Below are 15,821 nucleotides of genomic sequence, written 5' to 3'. Positions count from 1 at the left end.
CCCTCCCCTCTTTCTCTCGCTTTGCCGCGGTGACGTAAGTGGGCGAGCCCGTTTGGAAATTTTGGCGCGAGCGCGGAGCGTTGGTCCCAACGTTCTGAGGAGGGGAGTGGGAGGGGTCGCCCCTGGCGCGAGGAGAGGAGAAGAGAAGGCGGCTGCATCCGGGTACGTGTGTCTCTGTGTGTATGTGTTTGGAGGGAGAAATATCCCCTCAACTTTCCAGAGAAATTGGAGAGGCAGAGCGTGGAAAAGAGGCAAGGCGTTCCTTGCCTCCCCAACATGAGGGCTTCTTAAATTGGAGAGAATTGATAGGGAAAGGGAGGGTTGCCCATAATTGTTAATGTTAATGGCGTACATTGGTGGAAACATGGGCCTTTTCTTTCTCCCTGTGAGAATTAAATTTGCCAGATGTTGTTGTTATTATGATGTTATTATGATTCCCTCCCTGTGGGAATTAAGGTTCCCAGGCGTCATTAAAATTATTGATATTATTACTGTGTGCTGGTGGAGGAAATATGATCCCATTTTCCCTCCTTTTCAATTAAAGTTGCCAGATATCATTATTATTACTATTACTAATTTTGCATTGGAGTAGGGCAATAGAATGTATATACAGTAGAGTCTCACTTATCCAACACTCGCTTATCCAACGTTCTGGATTATCCAATGCATTGTTGTAGTCAATGTTTTCAATACATCATGATATTTTGGTGCTAAATTTGTAAATACAGTAATTACTACATAGCATTACTGCGTATTGAACTACTTTTTCTGTCAAATTTGTTGTTAAACATGATGTTTTGGTGCTTAATTTGTACTGTATTATTAGCATAGCACAATATTAACATTAGGTAAAGGTAAAGGTTTCCCCTGACGTTAAGTCCAGTTGTGACCGACTCTGGGGGTTGGTGCTCATCTCCATTTCTAGGCCGAAGAGCCGGCATTGTCGATAGACATCTCCAAGGTCATGTGGCCAGCATGACTGCATGGAGCGCCGTTACCTTCCCACTGCAGCTTTACCTATTGATCTACTCACGTTTGCATGTTTTCGAACTGCTGGGTTGGCAGGAGCTGGGGGCAACAGCGGGCAATCATTCCGCTCCCGGGATTTGAACCTGGGACCTTTCGGTCCGCAAGTTCAGCAGCTCAGCGTTTTAACACACTGTGCCACCAGAGGCCCCTAATATTAACGTTATATATTACTATATTGCACTATACCACTGTGCTGTAATATTATTTGTAATATTACATGTAATATATAATTAATATTATAATATTGTATTATTAGTGGAGCCCCCGGTGGTCCAGTGGATTAAACCACTGAGCTGCTGAACTTGCTGACTAAAAGGTTGACGGTTCAAAACCGGGGAGCAGGGTGAGCTCCCGCTGTTAGGTCCAGCTTCCGCCAATCTAGCAGTTCCAAAAAATGCAAATGTGAGTAGATGAATAGGTACCGCTCCAGCGGAAAGATAACGGTGTTCCATGCAGTCATGCCAGCCACATGACCTTGGAGGTGTCTTTGGACAACACCAGCTCTTTGGCTTAGAAATGGTGATGAGCACCAACCCCCAGAGTCGGACATGACTAGACTTAATGTCAGGGGAAACCTTTACCTTTATCATATCTGAACAGAGAATGGGCCGGAGATGTCAGTGCCTTGGTCCTTTCTCTACTGGCTGCTACTTCCTGACTGATATCAGGTGGTGCAGTACCATCTAAACCAGGGGTCCCCAAACTTTTTAAACAGGGGGCCAGTTCACGGTCCCTCAGACCATTGGAGGGCCGGATTATAGTTTTTTTTTTTAAACTATGAACAAATTCCTATGCACACTGCATATATCTTATTTTCAAGTAAAAAAACAAACAAAAAGGAACAAATACAGCCTCAATGTTAATAATAATAATAATCATCATCATAAAAATAATGAGGGTTGGAAGAGACCCCTTGGGTCTGTTTTTGTGCACCACACCATAATCAAAGCACCCCTGACAGATATCTATTTATTTATTTATTTATTTACAGTATTTATATTCCGCCCTTCTCACCCCGAAGGGGACTCAGGGCGGATCACATTATAACACACATAGGGCAAACATTCAATGCCTATAAACACATCAAACAGAGACTGAGAGACATACGCAGAGGCAAGTTAACCTTCTTCTGAGGGGATGTTCGATTCTGGCCACAGGGGGGAGCAGCTGCTTCATCATCCACACTGACGGCACTTCCTCATTCCAGGTCGTAAATTAGTTAATCTTGCCTCCCCACTTTATAAGTGGTACCTTATCTCCTACTTGATAGATGCAACTATCTTTCGGGTTGCTAGGTCAGCAACGAGCAGGGGCTATTTTTTATTTTTAATTGACGGGTGCTCACCCCGCCACGGGCTGGCCTCGAACTCATGACCTCATGGTCAGAGTGATTTAAGACAGCTGCTCAACAGCTGCGCCACAGCCCGGCCCCCTATAATAATAATAATAATAATAATAATAATAATAATAATAATAATATTGTAATAAACATGGTTGGAAGAGACTCCTTCAGCCATCTAGTCCTACCCCCCCTTCTGCTTTTGTACACCAAAACATAAAGAACCCCTGACCAACAACAACAACATCTTCCTTGGCAGCAGCAAGCTGCCCACGGGGCTAGGAAAAGGCGTGTGCCTTTCTCTCCTCTCTCGACCAGCACACACCTTTCCCACTGCCTTCCTCGGCAGCAGCGGCAGGAAAGCTGCCCACGGGGCGAGGGAGGAAAGGCGCAGGCCTTTTACTCGCCCCATGTGCACCTTCCTTGGCGGCGGCGGGAAAGGTGCGTGTGGGCCGGGGAGGAGAGAAACATGCACGCGCGGGCCGGATAAATGGCTCTGGCGGGCCGCATCTGGCCCGCGGGCCGTAGTTTGGGGACCCCTGATCTAAACCATATAATTTCTCCAGCAGTGTAGGGCGTATACATCCTGTGATAATGCAGCATGTCTCATTGTGGGGTTAATTGATACTCTGAAATTCTTTGTTTCTTATTGTTGCTCAGCTTAGTTCTTCTTTCTGTGATTCTGCTGGCAAGTTTTCTTTGCTTTGGTCTTAGTGTGACTAGAAATTCAAATCCCACACTTGTCAATTTCATTTGAATGTCATGTGGTTTATCAGGAATTACTGAGGCCATTAGAAAACCCAGTTACTGAATTGATGGCTCTAGTACAATTGTGCCAAATGGATGAAATTCATCTTATCTCAAATGCTCCCCAAATGGCCCCTTCCTGGAGACAACACTTCATGAGGCATTGCTCTTTGAGGATAGAATTCTAATGAATGATTGGAGACCTCTGTCAATACACCAAGGCCTCTGTCAAGACCTCTGACTGGTAGACAGAACTTGAAAATAGCTATGAACAAAAAACAAATTTCTCCTGCAAAACAGCCTATAAAGGAACAGAGAAGCTCAACAAAAGCTTGTTTTCTGTAAAAGTTAGAAATTAAAAATGAAGAGCCATTTCCGTTTGTCCTAAGTGATGCAAGGAATAGCTAGCAATTAAATGCAATTTCTTTATTTGTGGTTTTTTAACTGTTATTGGGGGGGGGGGGGTCATGTTCCCCTTGTCACAGTGAAAGGGGAAGGCTGGCTGTAGTTTATGACGTTTCTTGTTCTTCATGCTGTTTGGTTTTGCATGGAGAAAGGATTCATTTTATGTAGCAAGATCACTAGACAACCTCTAGTATCAGTTTGTAAGAGTTTCATTTTTTTTTCTCCAGCACTGTGGTTAGTCTCCCTAGAGCATCATCCTGAAAATATTTGCAATTTTATATGTATTTTTCCTGTTCCCAACCTCTCTAGTGGCTACTGGCTAGCATTGCTGCTTAGTTCTGATAGTGGAGAAAGTTACCATTTAATTCTAATGACTAGCTTCTGCTTCCAGGTATGCCTGTAGCTCATGACTGTGTAGAGGCCGAGTCCCAGCTGAGTCACACTCCTTTGCCAGTGCCTGCCTTCTTCCGGGAAGCAGAATGTAGCTTTTCGGCCAAGCGGGCCCGCCAGCCCCTCAGCTATACCGTCCCTCCACGGCCGCGCTACAAGAGTACGCTAACTGTGAGCCGAGTTTTCTCTGTTCGCCAGTTGCAGCCATGGACCAGACTCCAACCACATAGTGTTTCCTTCCATGGAGAGAAAAGGCAAGAACAGCCCCTGCATAGTCGCTTATATGACCCAACCAAAAGAGAGTTGTTTTTCAGACAGTGTTTCCAGCAGCTGAGCTGTCTAGGACGAGGCTCTTTTGGTGAAGTATATAAGGTAAGCATAGTTTCTAAAATCTGTGTGTTCTAGGGACAGCATAATTCCACTCTCTGCTTGGTGTCAAGATATCCGGAAGCACTACCTTGGCAGGGGATTTTTCTGTGAAGTGGGGTTGGAACCCTCTTTAGAATATGAGTTTGACTTAGTTATTCCATCTGTTTTATAGGTACGTTATAGGGAGGATGGACAGCTGTATGCTGTGAAACGTTCTGTGGAGCCCTTTCGAGGCGAGGGTGACAGGCAGAGAAAACTGGCCGAGGTGCGCAAGCATGAACGCGTAGGGTACCACCCCAACTGTGTGAGCTTCGTACAGGCCTGGGAGGAGTGTGGGCAGCTCTACATCCAGACAGAATTGTGCCCGGGCAGTCTGCTGCAGTACTGTGAGAAGTATGGGCCACTACCTGAATGGCAGGTGAGGGTCTTCCTCTGGGACTTGCTGCAGGGACTGCGTCACCTACATGACCACAATCTTTTACACATGGATATCAAGCCAGCTAACATATTTCTGTCATCTAACAACGTTTGTAAACTGGGCGACTTTGGCCTGATGCTGGAGCTGGACCGTGGAGATCTCAGTGATGCTCAAGAGGGGGATCCCCGTTACATGGCCCCTGAGTTGCTCCATGGAGAATACACCAAGGCTGCTGACATCTTCAGGTGTGGGGTGAGATGGAAAGTAGGGGAGCCAAGTTAGCCATCAGCTTCTCACTTGTGGCTCTTGCTCCCCACCTTATAATCCATTGTGATATAAATTGCTCCTGTAGTCCAATAATGTGTGTTGGCTGTTTCTTTATCAGTGTGTTTTCTTTTCTTTACCAGTCTCGGCATAACTATTTTAGAGATTGCCTGCAACATGGAGCTTCCCAATGGAGGTGAAGGATGGCAGCAGCTGCGACAGGGTTATCTGCCTCCTGAGTTCACTGCAGGTGAGTGGGAGCCACACACAATATTGATCAGAGCAAGACACAGTTAATCCTCATGAGAAGCAGGCAGATGGAAAAGTATTCTTAAAACTAGACAGGTTAAGGAGAAAAAGCTAGTGACATGGAAAATTCAATATGCTGAAAAAAAAACAAGATAAGCAACTTGAACATTCCTGCCCTTTTCAGATCTTTCTGCTGAGCTGCGGACACTTCTGGCTGCCATGTTGGAACCCAATCCTCAGCACCGGCCCTCAGTGGAAACACTGCTTGCTTCCAGCCTCATACGGAGGATGGCAAGGTGGAGGAAACTGATGCTCCTGGCACAATCTGGGATCCAGCAAGGGGTTTCCATGTTCAAAGTGAGCATAGACTTAACCACTGATAATAACAATACTAAATTCGCAGTTGTCCTTTTCAGTTGCCTACTGTACTTTTCATAGCACTAAGTCAGTCCCTTCTTTGCAGTGTTGATAATTTGCAGCCCTTTCCTGCTTCATTGTTTATTTCCCAAAATGGATGCTGGTTTTCTTATGAGTGCATTAGACTGAGAGAGTTCCGTGTCCTCTCTGTGAGTGATTAAACCTGTAATAATGTTAGTTACTGTTGTTTGGGGAGGGGGGCTATGGTGATACACCAGCCTCTGTAATGTTGTCTCTGTTTTGTATGAAAATGTCCCTATTCACTGTTATTGTGTGGTGTGGCAGCTATTTTTTGGTCTCCTAATATTCAGAGTGTGACTCTTCCCTCCTGCTTGTTCCAGACCTTCCTTAGATTTATGCAGTGGGTCTGGGAGACTGTATGCAGCCCAGCTCACTGGCTGCTATTCTGGCACCGGAGTGTTCCAGTAACACCTCCACATTCACCCCTGGTTCTACCCTTCCAAGACAGCATCCTTTCTAATGACTGGGGTGAGGAGGAAGATGAAAATATTGAAGAAAGTCTTGGCAGAGATGTCTTTGAGCTTTCAGGCACTGTTGGACATCACAACCACACTTGTCCCATGGAGCTACCGTTCTCAGACCAGTAAGTGGGATACGCATAGAGTGAAAGAAGGCGTGATTACTCTTGTAGCACTGGCCCAGTTCAAAGATAGCTGTGTAATTTTACCAAATGTGAGAGTCTGGTCCAAGAGCATGAAGTAATCAAATTGTCTGCTACCAGGAAAGATGACTGCATCCCTTCTTGGAATTGAGGCTTACTAGCCAGTCAAAACTGATAGGTTCTTGAGGCCTATCAAATACAATCTGATAAGATAAAGAGGCTACCAGCAGTTAGTGTCACATAGTGGATGGTATATTGGGCTTGCCCCATGGCTTCTGATCACTAACTCAGAGATTAACTGGGTAATTATTCTTTCTCAGCCTTTTATATCCTAAAGAGTTGTAAGGTTAAAAGGGTAAAAGGACCATGGAAGAAACTCTGAACGATATGGAGCAAGGTGCCACCTCTTAGTTAACGTACAATGAAATAAAACCACAAAAATTCAGTCCACCAATCATACTTTCAAACATAAAGCATTTAGAGAATGCAACATCCAGCAAATGGTCCAGTTGTTTACTAACTGTATCTCCAGCCTATATTCATTATTTCTAGTTTGGGGGGGTATTGAATAAGCGTTCAACATTTATTTGTAGTTTTAATTGTAGCAATTTTGTTTCAGGATATGTTTCATTTGTCTTTTGAAGAGTTCATATTTTGACTGCTTTTAGCTTGTTTTTGGAGGGAAAAGCAGCCAAAAAATGGCATTGAATGGCTTTGGTTGGAGAGAATTTCTCCATAACCTTAACTGTATTGAATTAGACCTATAAAATGAAGCAAGTTACTACTTCTCTCTGAGGAATGCTAGATCATATAACATAATAATCTCAGTCCATTATTCTACCTGTACTTCTGATAAACTCTAAATACATAATTTTTTCTTGACCTTCAGTCCTCTCAGTTGAAGCCAATTTATGGCATTTATACAAAAGTGGCTTCATTTGAGAAGTGGTGATGTGTGTTGCTCATGTGAATCATAATCTTTATTCCAAATCATTATGTTGTAAATAGTTCCTACACATTTTGTTTAATAAAAACTCTTAATACTGTTTTGTTATATAAAATTCATTTTTCTTGTGCTATAAAGCTATTTTCTACATTGTCTTTGAACTATGCTAAGATCTCATAAGCTACTCCTTTAAAATAACTATCCACTCTGATTACTAAAGTTGTTCTTTATACCCGTTTAACATTTAAATTTTAAGCAACAAGTCAATTAAGGAACCTGGTTGATATTACCCTTCCCTTTTAACCTGTTTCTGGGTATATATATTTTTTGGCTATTGCTAACTCCAGGAAATTAATACTAATGATTAGATGACACTGATAATCTCCATATTTTTGCTATTCCAGACATCCTGGTTCCCCAATCTGCCCATGTGTAGGAAGCACATCAACGCCACGGCATCTTTCACCCCAGCATACTAATGACAGGTGAGCTGTTGACTAAAGATGTCATCTTCTCCATTCTGAAGCTTTGTCAACACTTCCTTGCTGTGGAGTCTTTTGTGGCAAAGTGTATCCTTCACTGTCAGGGTAAATTTCAAGAGATCCTGATAACACCTAACCTGGGATTTGTTTTGTTTTTTACAATCACTCCATTTTTCTTGATTTCTCATAGGTCTTTGGTCATTCTCAATAGCCCCAATCTCAGCTACATCAGCCGAAAGTCCCTAAGCAGCAGTTCTACTTCATCTGATTCGTTGCCTGTAGATAGTCTGCGGCGCACACTGGCTTTTGAGGATGATAAGGAAGATGAATGGAAACCAACTGATCCCCAGTGCTCAGATCAGTCCTCCACCTTTGAACCAAAAAATTTGCTGAGCATGTTTGAAGATTCCATGACATTTGAGCAGAAGTGATGGCAACTTAAGTTTTTTTTGTTACCCATTTGCTTAGGCCCCTGGGATACAGAGGAGCCCTTCCAATCCACGTTACATATGTGGCCAGTGTACTGAGGGGGTGAGCTGTGACAAAGCTAAATCTAGCAATGAGGAAACAGAGTTTATAGGCATGCTGCCCTGAGTCTCTTCTCTACTTGATGTCTACAGTGGCACTGTTTTTGAGATAGATATCATTGCCATCAGGGGCTCGAAGCAGCATCTGCTGGATGGCAAGGAAAACAGTACTGTACCACCAGAGGTTATTTTAGGGGAACAAAGTCCCTGATTTCTGTGGGGATGTGGGTTTAATATATACACATTCTTTTAAGTTTTGTCCCTTCCTGCTTTATATTTCTGCCATTTGTGGGATTGGGGCCTGTTACCTTTCTCTTCCATTCTGGGGTTTTACGAAGGGTGGCAGCTGTAGGGATTTGACAATAAAAGCACCTATAAACATCCACTGAATGGTTGTGTGTTTCTCATCCTTAGATATGATTAGATCATAGTCCAAGTTGGATCTCCATAAAGGAAGACGACCAATGTGAGGGGCTATTGAGAACCAAATCAAATATTTTACAAGAAAAGCCAGTTCTTGCAAGTCACTTGAGGCAATCTATACAATTCATTGAAGCTTTTGGTTTGTTTTTAAAACCCAACTAATATAAAACCTTGAACGTATAGGCTGTGTTTGCTGAAACTTCAAGAGAAGTGTATTTAGAAAGAGCCAGATAGTGGTTTTGAACTAAAAACATCTAGCTGGAATCCTGTTCATAACAGGTATTGGTATCTAATGTGTTCCAGTGGTCTTCAGTTAAAACACAGTAATTTGCAGCCTAAGTAGAGGAAAAGACACAGTATATTTTGATGCTGAGTGTAGGTTGTCCTGTCAAATTGGATTTTATCATAAGAACTTCTGGAGTCTTGTATAATTTACTCTGATTGAACTTGGCCATTCAATAATTTTACACTACAATTCTAACTGAATTTCTTTCCCTAGTGACTATAACAATTAATGTGCGCACAAAAATAATTCCTCCTACCAGCTTGTTAAAATTGTGTACTTCAGACCTAATACTGAAGTTGAGTGTCAGTAACAAGACATTCCAGTCTTCCCAAATGCAGATCAATACAGATAGAGCATATCAGAAACCAGAATATAAGAAAGGTCTTGAAGCCCCACAATCAATCTAGTCTCCTCAGTGTTTGCAACCTACTTTTGCTCCTTTGATATACGGTAGTAGGAAAGTTGTTAAAAATTCTTTCTAAAGCTAGCAGTTCAAAAAACACCTCAAGTATATGTGATCTTATAAAGTGGAAAGGAAAGGGCAGTACAAACCACAAGCTTTCTAAAATGCTAACTTCAGTGAAAGTAATGAAACTATTTAAGTACAGTTAATTCCACTGCTTTCAGCAAGATTGATTACTAAATTGTGAACTGTAATCTCACAGCTGTCCTAAACATGTTTTAAGCCAAGAGGAGTGAAGTGTTTTATACAAAATGAAATACACAGTTAGCTGACCTCAGCATGTAGCTGAACCCTTCAGCCAGCGATTCTGTTTACTGTTAACTTAAGATCAGGAGTCTGTTGTAGGTCTCCCAGACAGAATGGCCATTGGTCAAGAGATTATCGGAGTGGTAATTTAAAATCTGGACTGTTACAGGTTCCCACCTCTACAATAACTACTGCAAATATAGTGTCATGGACAAAGCTCTAGTGTCTGGTGTATTGCACAGTTGAAAATGTCAGATTGAAACCTGGGGAGTTCTCTTGAGTGTGCTAGAAAAGGATCAGAAGAGGCTGTAACCATCATTTAGAAGATGTTGCTGAAGAACTCCAAAAAGAACAAATACCACTTATCACAGGCCAGGCAAAAAAAACAACACAAGTGTTCCTTAGACATCTCTTTATTAGAAGCCCAGACATGCCCTCTGTCCAACAAGAGGTTCTGGGACCGTAAGCACCTACATTATCCTTCTCTCCCTCCTCCTTGAAGTGCATTTTAACTGGGTGCCTTGCTCTTTTATTTTAAAGAGATATGTCACTTCAGCCCAAAAAAGCTGCGAACATTAACCATGTCCGTCTACCCTGAGATAACAAGAGACAAGACTGGGCTGTGGCAGCAGGTGAAACCGCTGCAGCCCAAAGTTGCAGTGCAGAAAGACGCTTCACACCCCAATGTGGGAGGCTTTAGTCAGTCCTTTCCTCTTCCTAATGCAGACTTGTTAATGCTTCTTCCTTCTGCCACAGCAGAAGACAACCTGTGGCGAGTAAACAAGGCCTCAGCTTGGGTATTCTCCACCAAGGCAGTAGACTTTACAATAGCTACTTGTCCCAAGACCCACTTTCCCATCTGCACTTTAGCTGTTCACTGTTAAAGTTGTATCTGATTGGTCGAAGTTCTTATCCACCAGCTGAGTCATCCTCTCTAGAGATGACAGATCCCAATTAATATGGCATGCATTTGCAGGACTTTTCTCAGGAATATACATAGCCCCAGGCTCCTGAGAATTTTAGGAGAAGGAGTGGGGATGCTCTGGTTGGTCTGCTCACCGCACTCTCTCCCACCCACTCACTTTCCACTGAGTGAAACTGCAAGAGGGTAACTTTCTCCCACCCACTCGGATTTATAGAAAGATACAACTACATGCCATATCTTGTTTGGCTCTGACGCAATCGAATCTAGATAGGTTTGTCTTATACACACTGAGAACTCAGTACCAGCGTGGATCACCACAATAAGTCCTTAACTCTTTTCACACATGCTCCTTTGCTCAGCCACTGATACAGTATGGATTAAGACCGGTGCTGCATAGAAAAAAGAGAAAGCCCCACTGTAGGAAGGGAGGAATACCATCATCTACAAGAGCTTTTTAAAAGCCACATTCTTGTAATCTAGGTAAATAATATTTGCTGAACGTAAATTAAAATGCCTTTATATGGATTGGCTTGCTGGACTGGTCCGGATGCATTCTTCCGAGGCTAATCCCCCCCCCCCCCTTCAAAAGTGACTTCAGAATTTTTACCATGAAGATCTGGAACAAATGCCAGCTGAAAAACCATTTACATTATGGGTGAGGAACCTGTGGCACCTCAGCCAGCATGGTTCATGGTTAAGAATGATGGTACCAAAGTCCAACGTTTAAGCAGCCACCAAATACTCATTCCTGATTCACATTAAAAGCCAGCACATGATATAGTCGTTGAGGACCTGGCTGCTGAAGAGGGATAAGGCCCGCTGTTTTGAACAACAGAAACATGGTTATGTTTTTTATTTAAAACAATATATATTGGCCTCACTGGCATCAAGCAAGCACCTAAAATGGAGGAGCACCTAAAGGACTCTGGGCCAAATTTCAGACACCTGAAGGAAATGCCTGACCTCCCAGTTCCTAACTTGGGGACAGAAGGGAGGACGAGGTGTGTAAAGGAATGGCCAAATGCCTTGCCAGAAAACGAACTGGGGCTCAGCCTTCCAACTCTATGTTCTTAAACAGCTCACACAGAAATCTAGCTGGGATCTGAGATAAGATCTTAACATTTTTTAGAGTAGGAATCAACCTGATGAATCCAGTTCTAGCCAAACAAGCAAAACTCCACAGTGAACCTGTCACGATGGACCACCAATTCAAAATGCCAGTGAAAGGGAAAAAATCTACAGTAATTTGGAAAGAGGAGTAGAATTACCTCCAAGCCAAAAATTATATGCGGTAGGAGAGTCATCAGGAAATAAAACAAACTCTGGAAAGCATATGCTCTGGCAGAAGTCTAGCTGGCAAAGGAGAAAACAGTATCTTGGGTGTATCTGTAAGTAGCAATCACTAGGGGAAAAAAATCAGAAATCGAGACAAGCTGTAAGAGCCATAATCACAAATTTGGTGAAAACTACCAGAAGTGGAAACTTGAACCCCTGACCTTCCACCCCAACCCAGTTTCAAGGCCCCTGGTTGCCTCTTTGGCAGGGAAGGGGAAAGGAAATGCTGGTTCAGTGCTTCAAGTCATTTCAGAGCAAATTAAATACATACAGAGAGCATCTCTTTTCCAATCACCTGGCTAACTGCATCCCAACTCTTTCCAACAGAACCTCCCCTTCACTTAAGTGCAGCTGACCTTGGCACCCAGGTGTCTAACCAGCCCTTTTTTAAAAAAAAAACCCAGAAAGTATTGCATGGTGTCTGAAAGATACCTGGATAAAAAGTCTATTTAAATACCATGTCTCTAGAAAGCAGAGAAGCTGTACTCAAAACAAGTGTCTTCTACTCAATTACTCTTCTCCCAGTGCGTACTTCACCTTCAAAACAGGTGAAAATTAGGTTGAAGCAACAGTATTCTTCCTCCATGACCACACCAAAGCCCAGGAGAAAACTAGCTCTGGTGACAGACTTAGAGGAAGGCCCACAGCGTAGAGGAAATGACTTGTAGGGTCCCAACAAGTTAGGAGTCTAAGCCAGTCAGCCAGCCAGCCCATTTCCTAACCAAATAATTCACCCCATGGTAGTAATTTGGAAGATTAAGGGTAGACCACTAGCTGATTTCAGAGCACCTCAGATCAATAGAAATTCATTGTTTGACCCACAAGTGTCCTGATCCAATGGAAAGCCTTGGACCCAGAAGGGGGGAACCCCACCCTGCTCTAAGTAGGTTGTTTCTACATGCTTTCTTGTCCAATTCAGCCCTTGTAGAAGACTTTGAACCAATGAGATCTAGCAGCCTACACTTCGGAAGCATCCCGCTTTTCAATCAGTGGGGTTTTCCTGCTGAAGGCTGAGGTGCGAGCCCAGACACAGCATGGTCATTCCATTGAGCAGGCGTCATTGGTGATCCACTGTAGATCAGCCACTACTCCCCAGTGTAAATAGAGGATGCTGACTACCACCAGCACGTGCATAATCTGATGGCTGTTGAACCAGTAGTCAAAACGTCCCGGCTTCCAGCGCTCGGGCACCCGCGAGATATTGATGACACCCCCAAGGAAGGCCAACCCATCCATTATGAGGTATGAACGCAGCGAAGAAGGATGACCTGTTCCCAGTCCCATCCAGCGCAGGAAGAAGAAAAAGAAGCGATACAGGGCCTGCCAGACAAAGGCCCGGAGGCGATTGACACTGGAGCGGGCAGTCACTGCGCAGAAGATGCCGTAGCTTGACAAGCCGGTGTAGGACAGCAAGGAAAGAGTGCGGGGAATTGGGAAGCAGGCCAGCGTGCAGTAGATGATTGGCAGAGCACCTGCAGAGGAGAAAGGGAGATAGACACAGAGTCAATCTTTTAAGGATGTTCAAGGACAAATGCAACAGGTAATTGGAGCTTGTGTGGCCAGTTTCTAGCACTCACAAATTAGTAATTCTTGATCCCTACATATTCACTTGTTCAGGGGGTAAGAACTGTGACAATCCCCCAGCTTTTTGCCAGGCAAAAGCTGTAGTGATTCTTTTTCTTGAGAAGCAGCTGAATTACATTTCTGCCAACTCCCCATGCAAGCAATTTCTGGTAAGAGGAAGAATTACAACAGGGGCCTTGCATGTCAAAATGGAAATTGATAATGTCACCGTCAGACAACTGCATCCTGATCAACAGGACAGTAGATCCTGTTGCTTGCAGTAGCTGCTTCCCAGTAAGCAGAGATTCACAGAGATCAAGCCAGAAGACACTACTTAACTACGTAATTGTAGCTCTTACATGGTCTTTCACTACAAGCTAATTGAATCTGGCCCAAGAGTTTACCCAACTGAAATCCGTGCTTTATCCCTACTATGCTTAAAGCAAAGCATATATTTTACAGAAGTAAAACTCCTAGTTAAAACAAGGTGGAGGGTGGTAAAGGCCTATGCCCAATAGAATCAAAGAGTGGGAAGGGACCTCATGGGCCATCCAGTCCAACCCCCTGCCAAGAAGCAGGAAAATCACATTCAAAGAACCCCTGACAGATGGCCATCAAGCCTCTGCTTAAAAGCCTCCAAATACGGAGCCTCCACCACACTCCCAGGCAGAGAGTTCCACTCTAGAAGTGCTATCAATACTACAGAAGTGCTGTCAGTGGAAAGTACTGGGCTAGGTGTACCTACTCCAGACTTGGCATACATAAGGTAGCTTCCTAAGCATCGTCCGTAGCAAATTCTATCACATAAGTGTGAAGTATGTGAAGGAATTCTTTCTTTTATATATCCTGCAATTCCTGCCATCAAACTTCATGAGAAAAATTGGGTTCAAGTATTCTATCTGATTTCTCTTTATGGTTGTCTAGTTATGGGAATCTTTATGGTTGCCCATCCATGGAAACTGCATCTTATGATCTTGGCAAGATTTAATCAGAGGAGGCTTGCCATTGCCTTCCTCTGAATACAGCCTATAGCACCTGGTATCACCTGGTAGTCCCCCTTCTGGGTGCTAATCAAGTCTGACCCATCTTAATTTTTAAGATTTCGTACCATCAGGGTATTTCATTGCTGCTATTTTTTCACTGCCTTATGCATAATATTATGCATTCCTATCATGTCTCTTCAACCGCCTATTTGCCTTCTTTGACCTGAAATCTATTGGCCTGCAATCAGAGCATAAATGTCTGCCAGCATACTTAAGCTGGTGCTTAGAGATACTCACTGTCATTTTGTTGGTGGCATATCCCGGTGTTATGCCTGAATATGTCTATTTTAGTCATATGACCGGAGCCCCCAGTGGCGCAATGGGTTAAACCCTTGTGCCAGCAGAACTGCTGATTGAAACGCTGGTGGTTGGAATCCGGGGAGCGGGATGAGCTCCCGTCTGTCGGCTCTAGCTCCCCATGTGGGGACATGAGACAAGCATTCCACAAGGATAGTAAAACATCAAACATCCGGGTCTCCCCTGGGCAACGTCCTTGCAATCGGCCAATTCTCTCACACCAGAAGCGACTTGCAGATGTAATTGACTTATGCCTGCCCACAGGGTCATAGCTAGATGATGCTCTCATCCAGCACAGAATGGCTTCAGTGGTTCTATGGTAAACATGATTTTTTTTCAAGTCAGGAGTGATTTGAGAAACTGCAAGTCGTTTCTGGTGTGAGAAGACGTTGCCTAGGGAATGCAAGGACGTTGCCTAGGGAATGCCCGGATGTTTTGATGTTTTACCATCCTTGTGGGAGGTTTTTCTCATGTCCCTGCATGGAGCTGGAGCTGATAGAGGGAGTTCATCCATGCTCTCCCAGGATTGGATTTGAACTGGCAAGCTTCAAATCAGCAGCCCAACTTTCAAGTCAATAGTCTTGCCAGCATAAGGGTTTAACTCACTGCACTACCGGGGGCTCCTAAGTGGGGGTGGTAGTAGTGATAAATTCATAATCATACCACAGTTCCACATGTAGAACTACTACACAACTCTGAACCTTAAACTCACCCAAGGTGTTGACCATGCATATCCCACACATATCAAGGGTGAGCAAGGTATGGTAGACAGCAGGACCTCCCTCATGATTCATAAAGAGGTGGTAGAGCACGCTGCCCAACTGTGGAAAGATACACGCCAAGTAGTGCACTATTCCCAGCCATGACACTGTGAGTCGGGTCCATGGAATGGTCAACGGCAGCACGACGAGACACCCAAGTAGAGGTATGCCTGGAGAAAAGAAAGAAAAACTACAGTTGGCCTAGTATTCTGTCTCTGGAGAGGGTTGGAACTGGAAACTTCCATCTCCTTGACATCCATCCAATTTTATGTACA

The 15,821-nt window shown here is 43.7% G+C and overlaps 2 protein-coding genes across 2 annotated transcripts in view; one reads left to right on the top strand and one right to left on the bottom strand.

Moving 5' to 3' along the window:
* Window positions 1-15: 15 nt before the first annotated feature.
* On the top strand, window positions 16-8,589 carry pkmyt1 (protein kinase, membrane associated tyrosine/threonine 1). The gene is made up of 8 exons (XM_003225224.4): window positions 16-162; window positions 3,912-4,282; window positions 4,452-4,942; window positions 5,105-5,211; window positions 5,395-5,567; window positions 5,969-6,231; window positions 7,600-7,680; window positions 7,868-8,589. The coding sequence occupies exons 2-8, from the start codon at window positions 3,914-3,916 to the stop codon at window positions 8,106-8,108; spliced, it is 1,725 nt and encodes a 574-aa protein (XP_003225272.1). The 5' UTR covers window positions 16-162; window positions 3,912-3,913; the 3' UTR covers window positions 8,109-8,589.
* A 1,430-nt stretch (window positions 8,590-10,019) lies between these two features.
* Window positions 10,020-15,821, bottom strand: part of paqr4 (progestin and adipoQ receptor family member 4) — a 29,641-nt gene continuing 23,839 nt past the window's right edge. The window contains exons 2-3 of the mRNA XM_003225223.4: window positions 15,498-15,716; window positions 10,020-13,354 (exon numbers count right to left, since the gene is read on the bottom strand). Coding sequence (XP_003225271.1) covers window positions 12,921-13,354; window positions 15,498-15,716 — 653 coding nt within the window. The 3' untranslated portion in view covers window positions 10,020-12,920. The remainder of the gene's footprint in view (window positions 13,355-15,497; window positions 15,717-15,821) is intronic.

The sequence above is a fragment of the Anolis carolinensis genome, chromosome 6 (genome assembly GCF_035594765.1).
Source record: "Anolis carolinensis isolate JA03-04 chromosome 6, rAnoCar3.1.pri, whole genome shotgun sequence".
NCBI lineage: Eukaryota > Metazoa > Chordata > Lepidosauria > Squamata > Dactyloidae > Anolis > Anolis carolinensis.
The sequence above is the reverse complement of the archived record's forward strand: the minus strand, read 5'-3'. Positions and strand labels throughout refer to the sequence as shown.

Bases quoted from the DNA above. Each gene is read 5' to 3' on its own strand.
- pkmyt1 (XM_003225224.4), top strand. From the start codon at position 3,914: ATGCCTGTAGCTCATGACTGTGTAGAGGCCGAGTCCCAGCTGAGTCAC. The intron at 4,283-4,451 runs GTAAGCATAGTT...TCTGTTTTATAG, and splicing joins CTTTTGGTGAAGTATATAAG to GTACGTTATAGGGAGGATGG. The intron at 5,212-5,394 runs GTGAGTGGGAGC...TGCCCTTTTCAG, and splicing joins GCCTCCTGAGTTCACTGCAG to ATCTTTCTGCTGAGCTGCGG.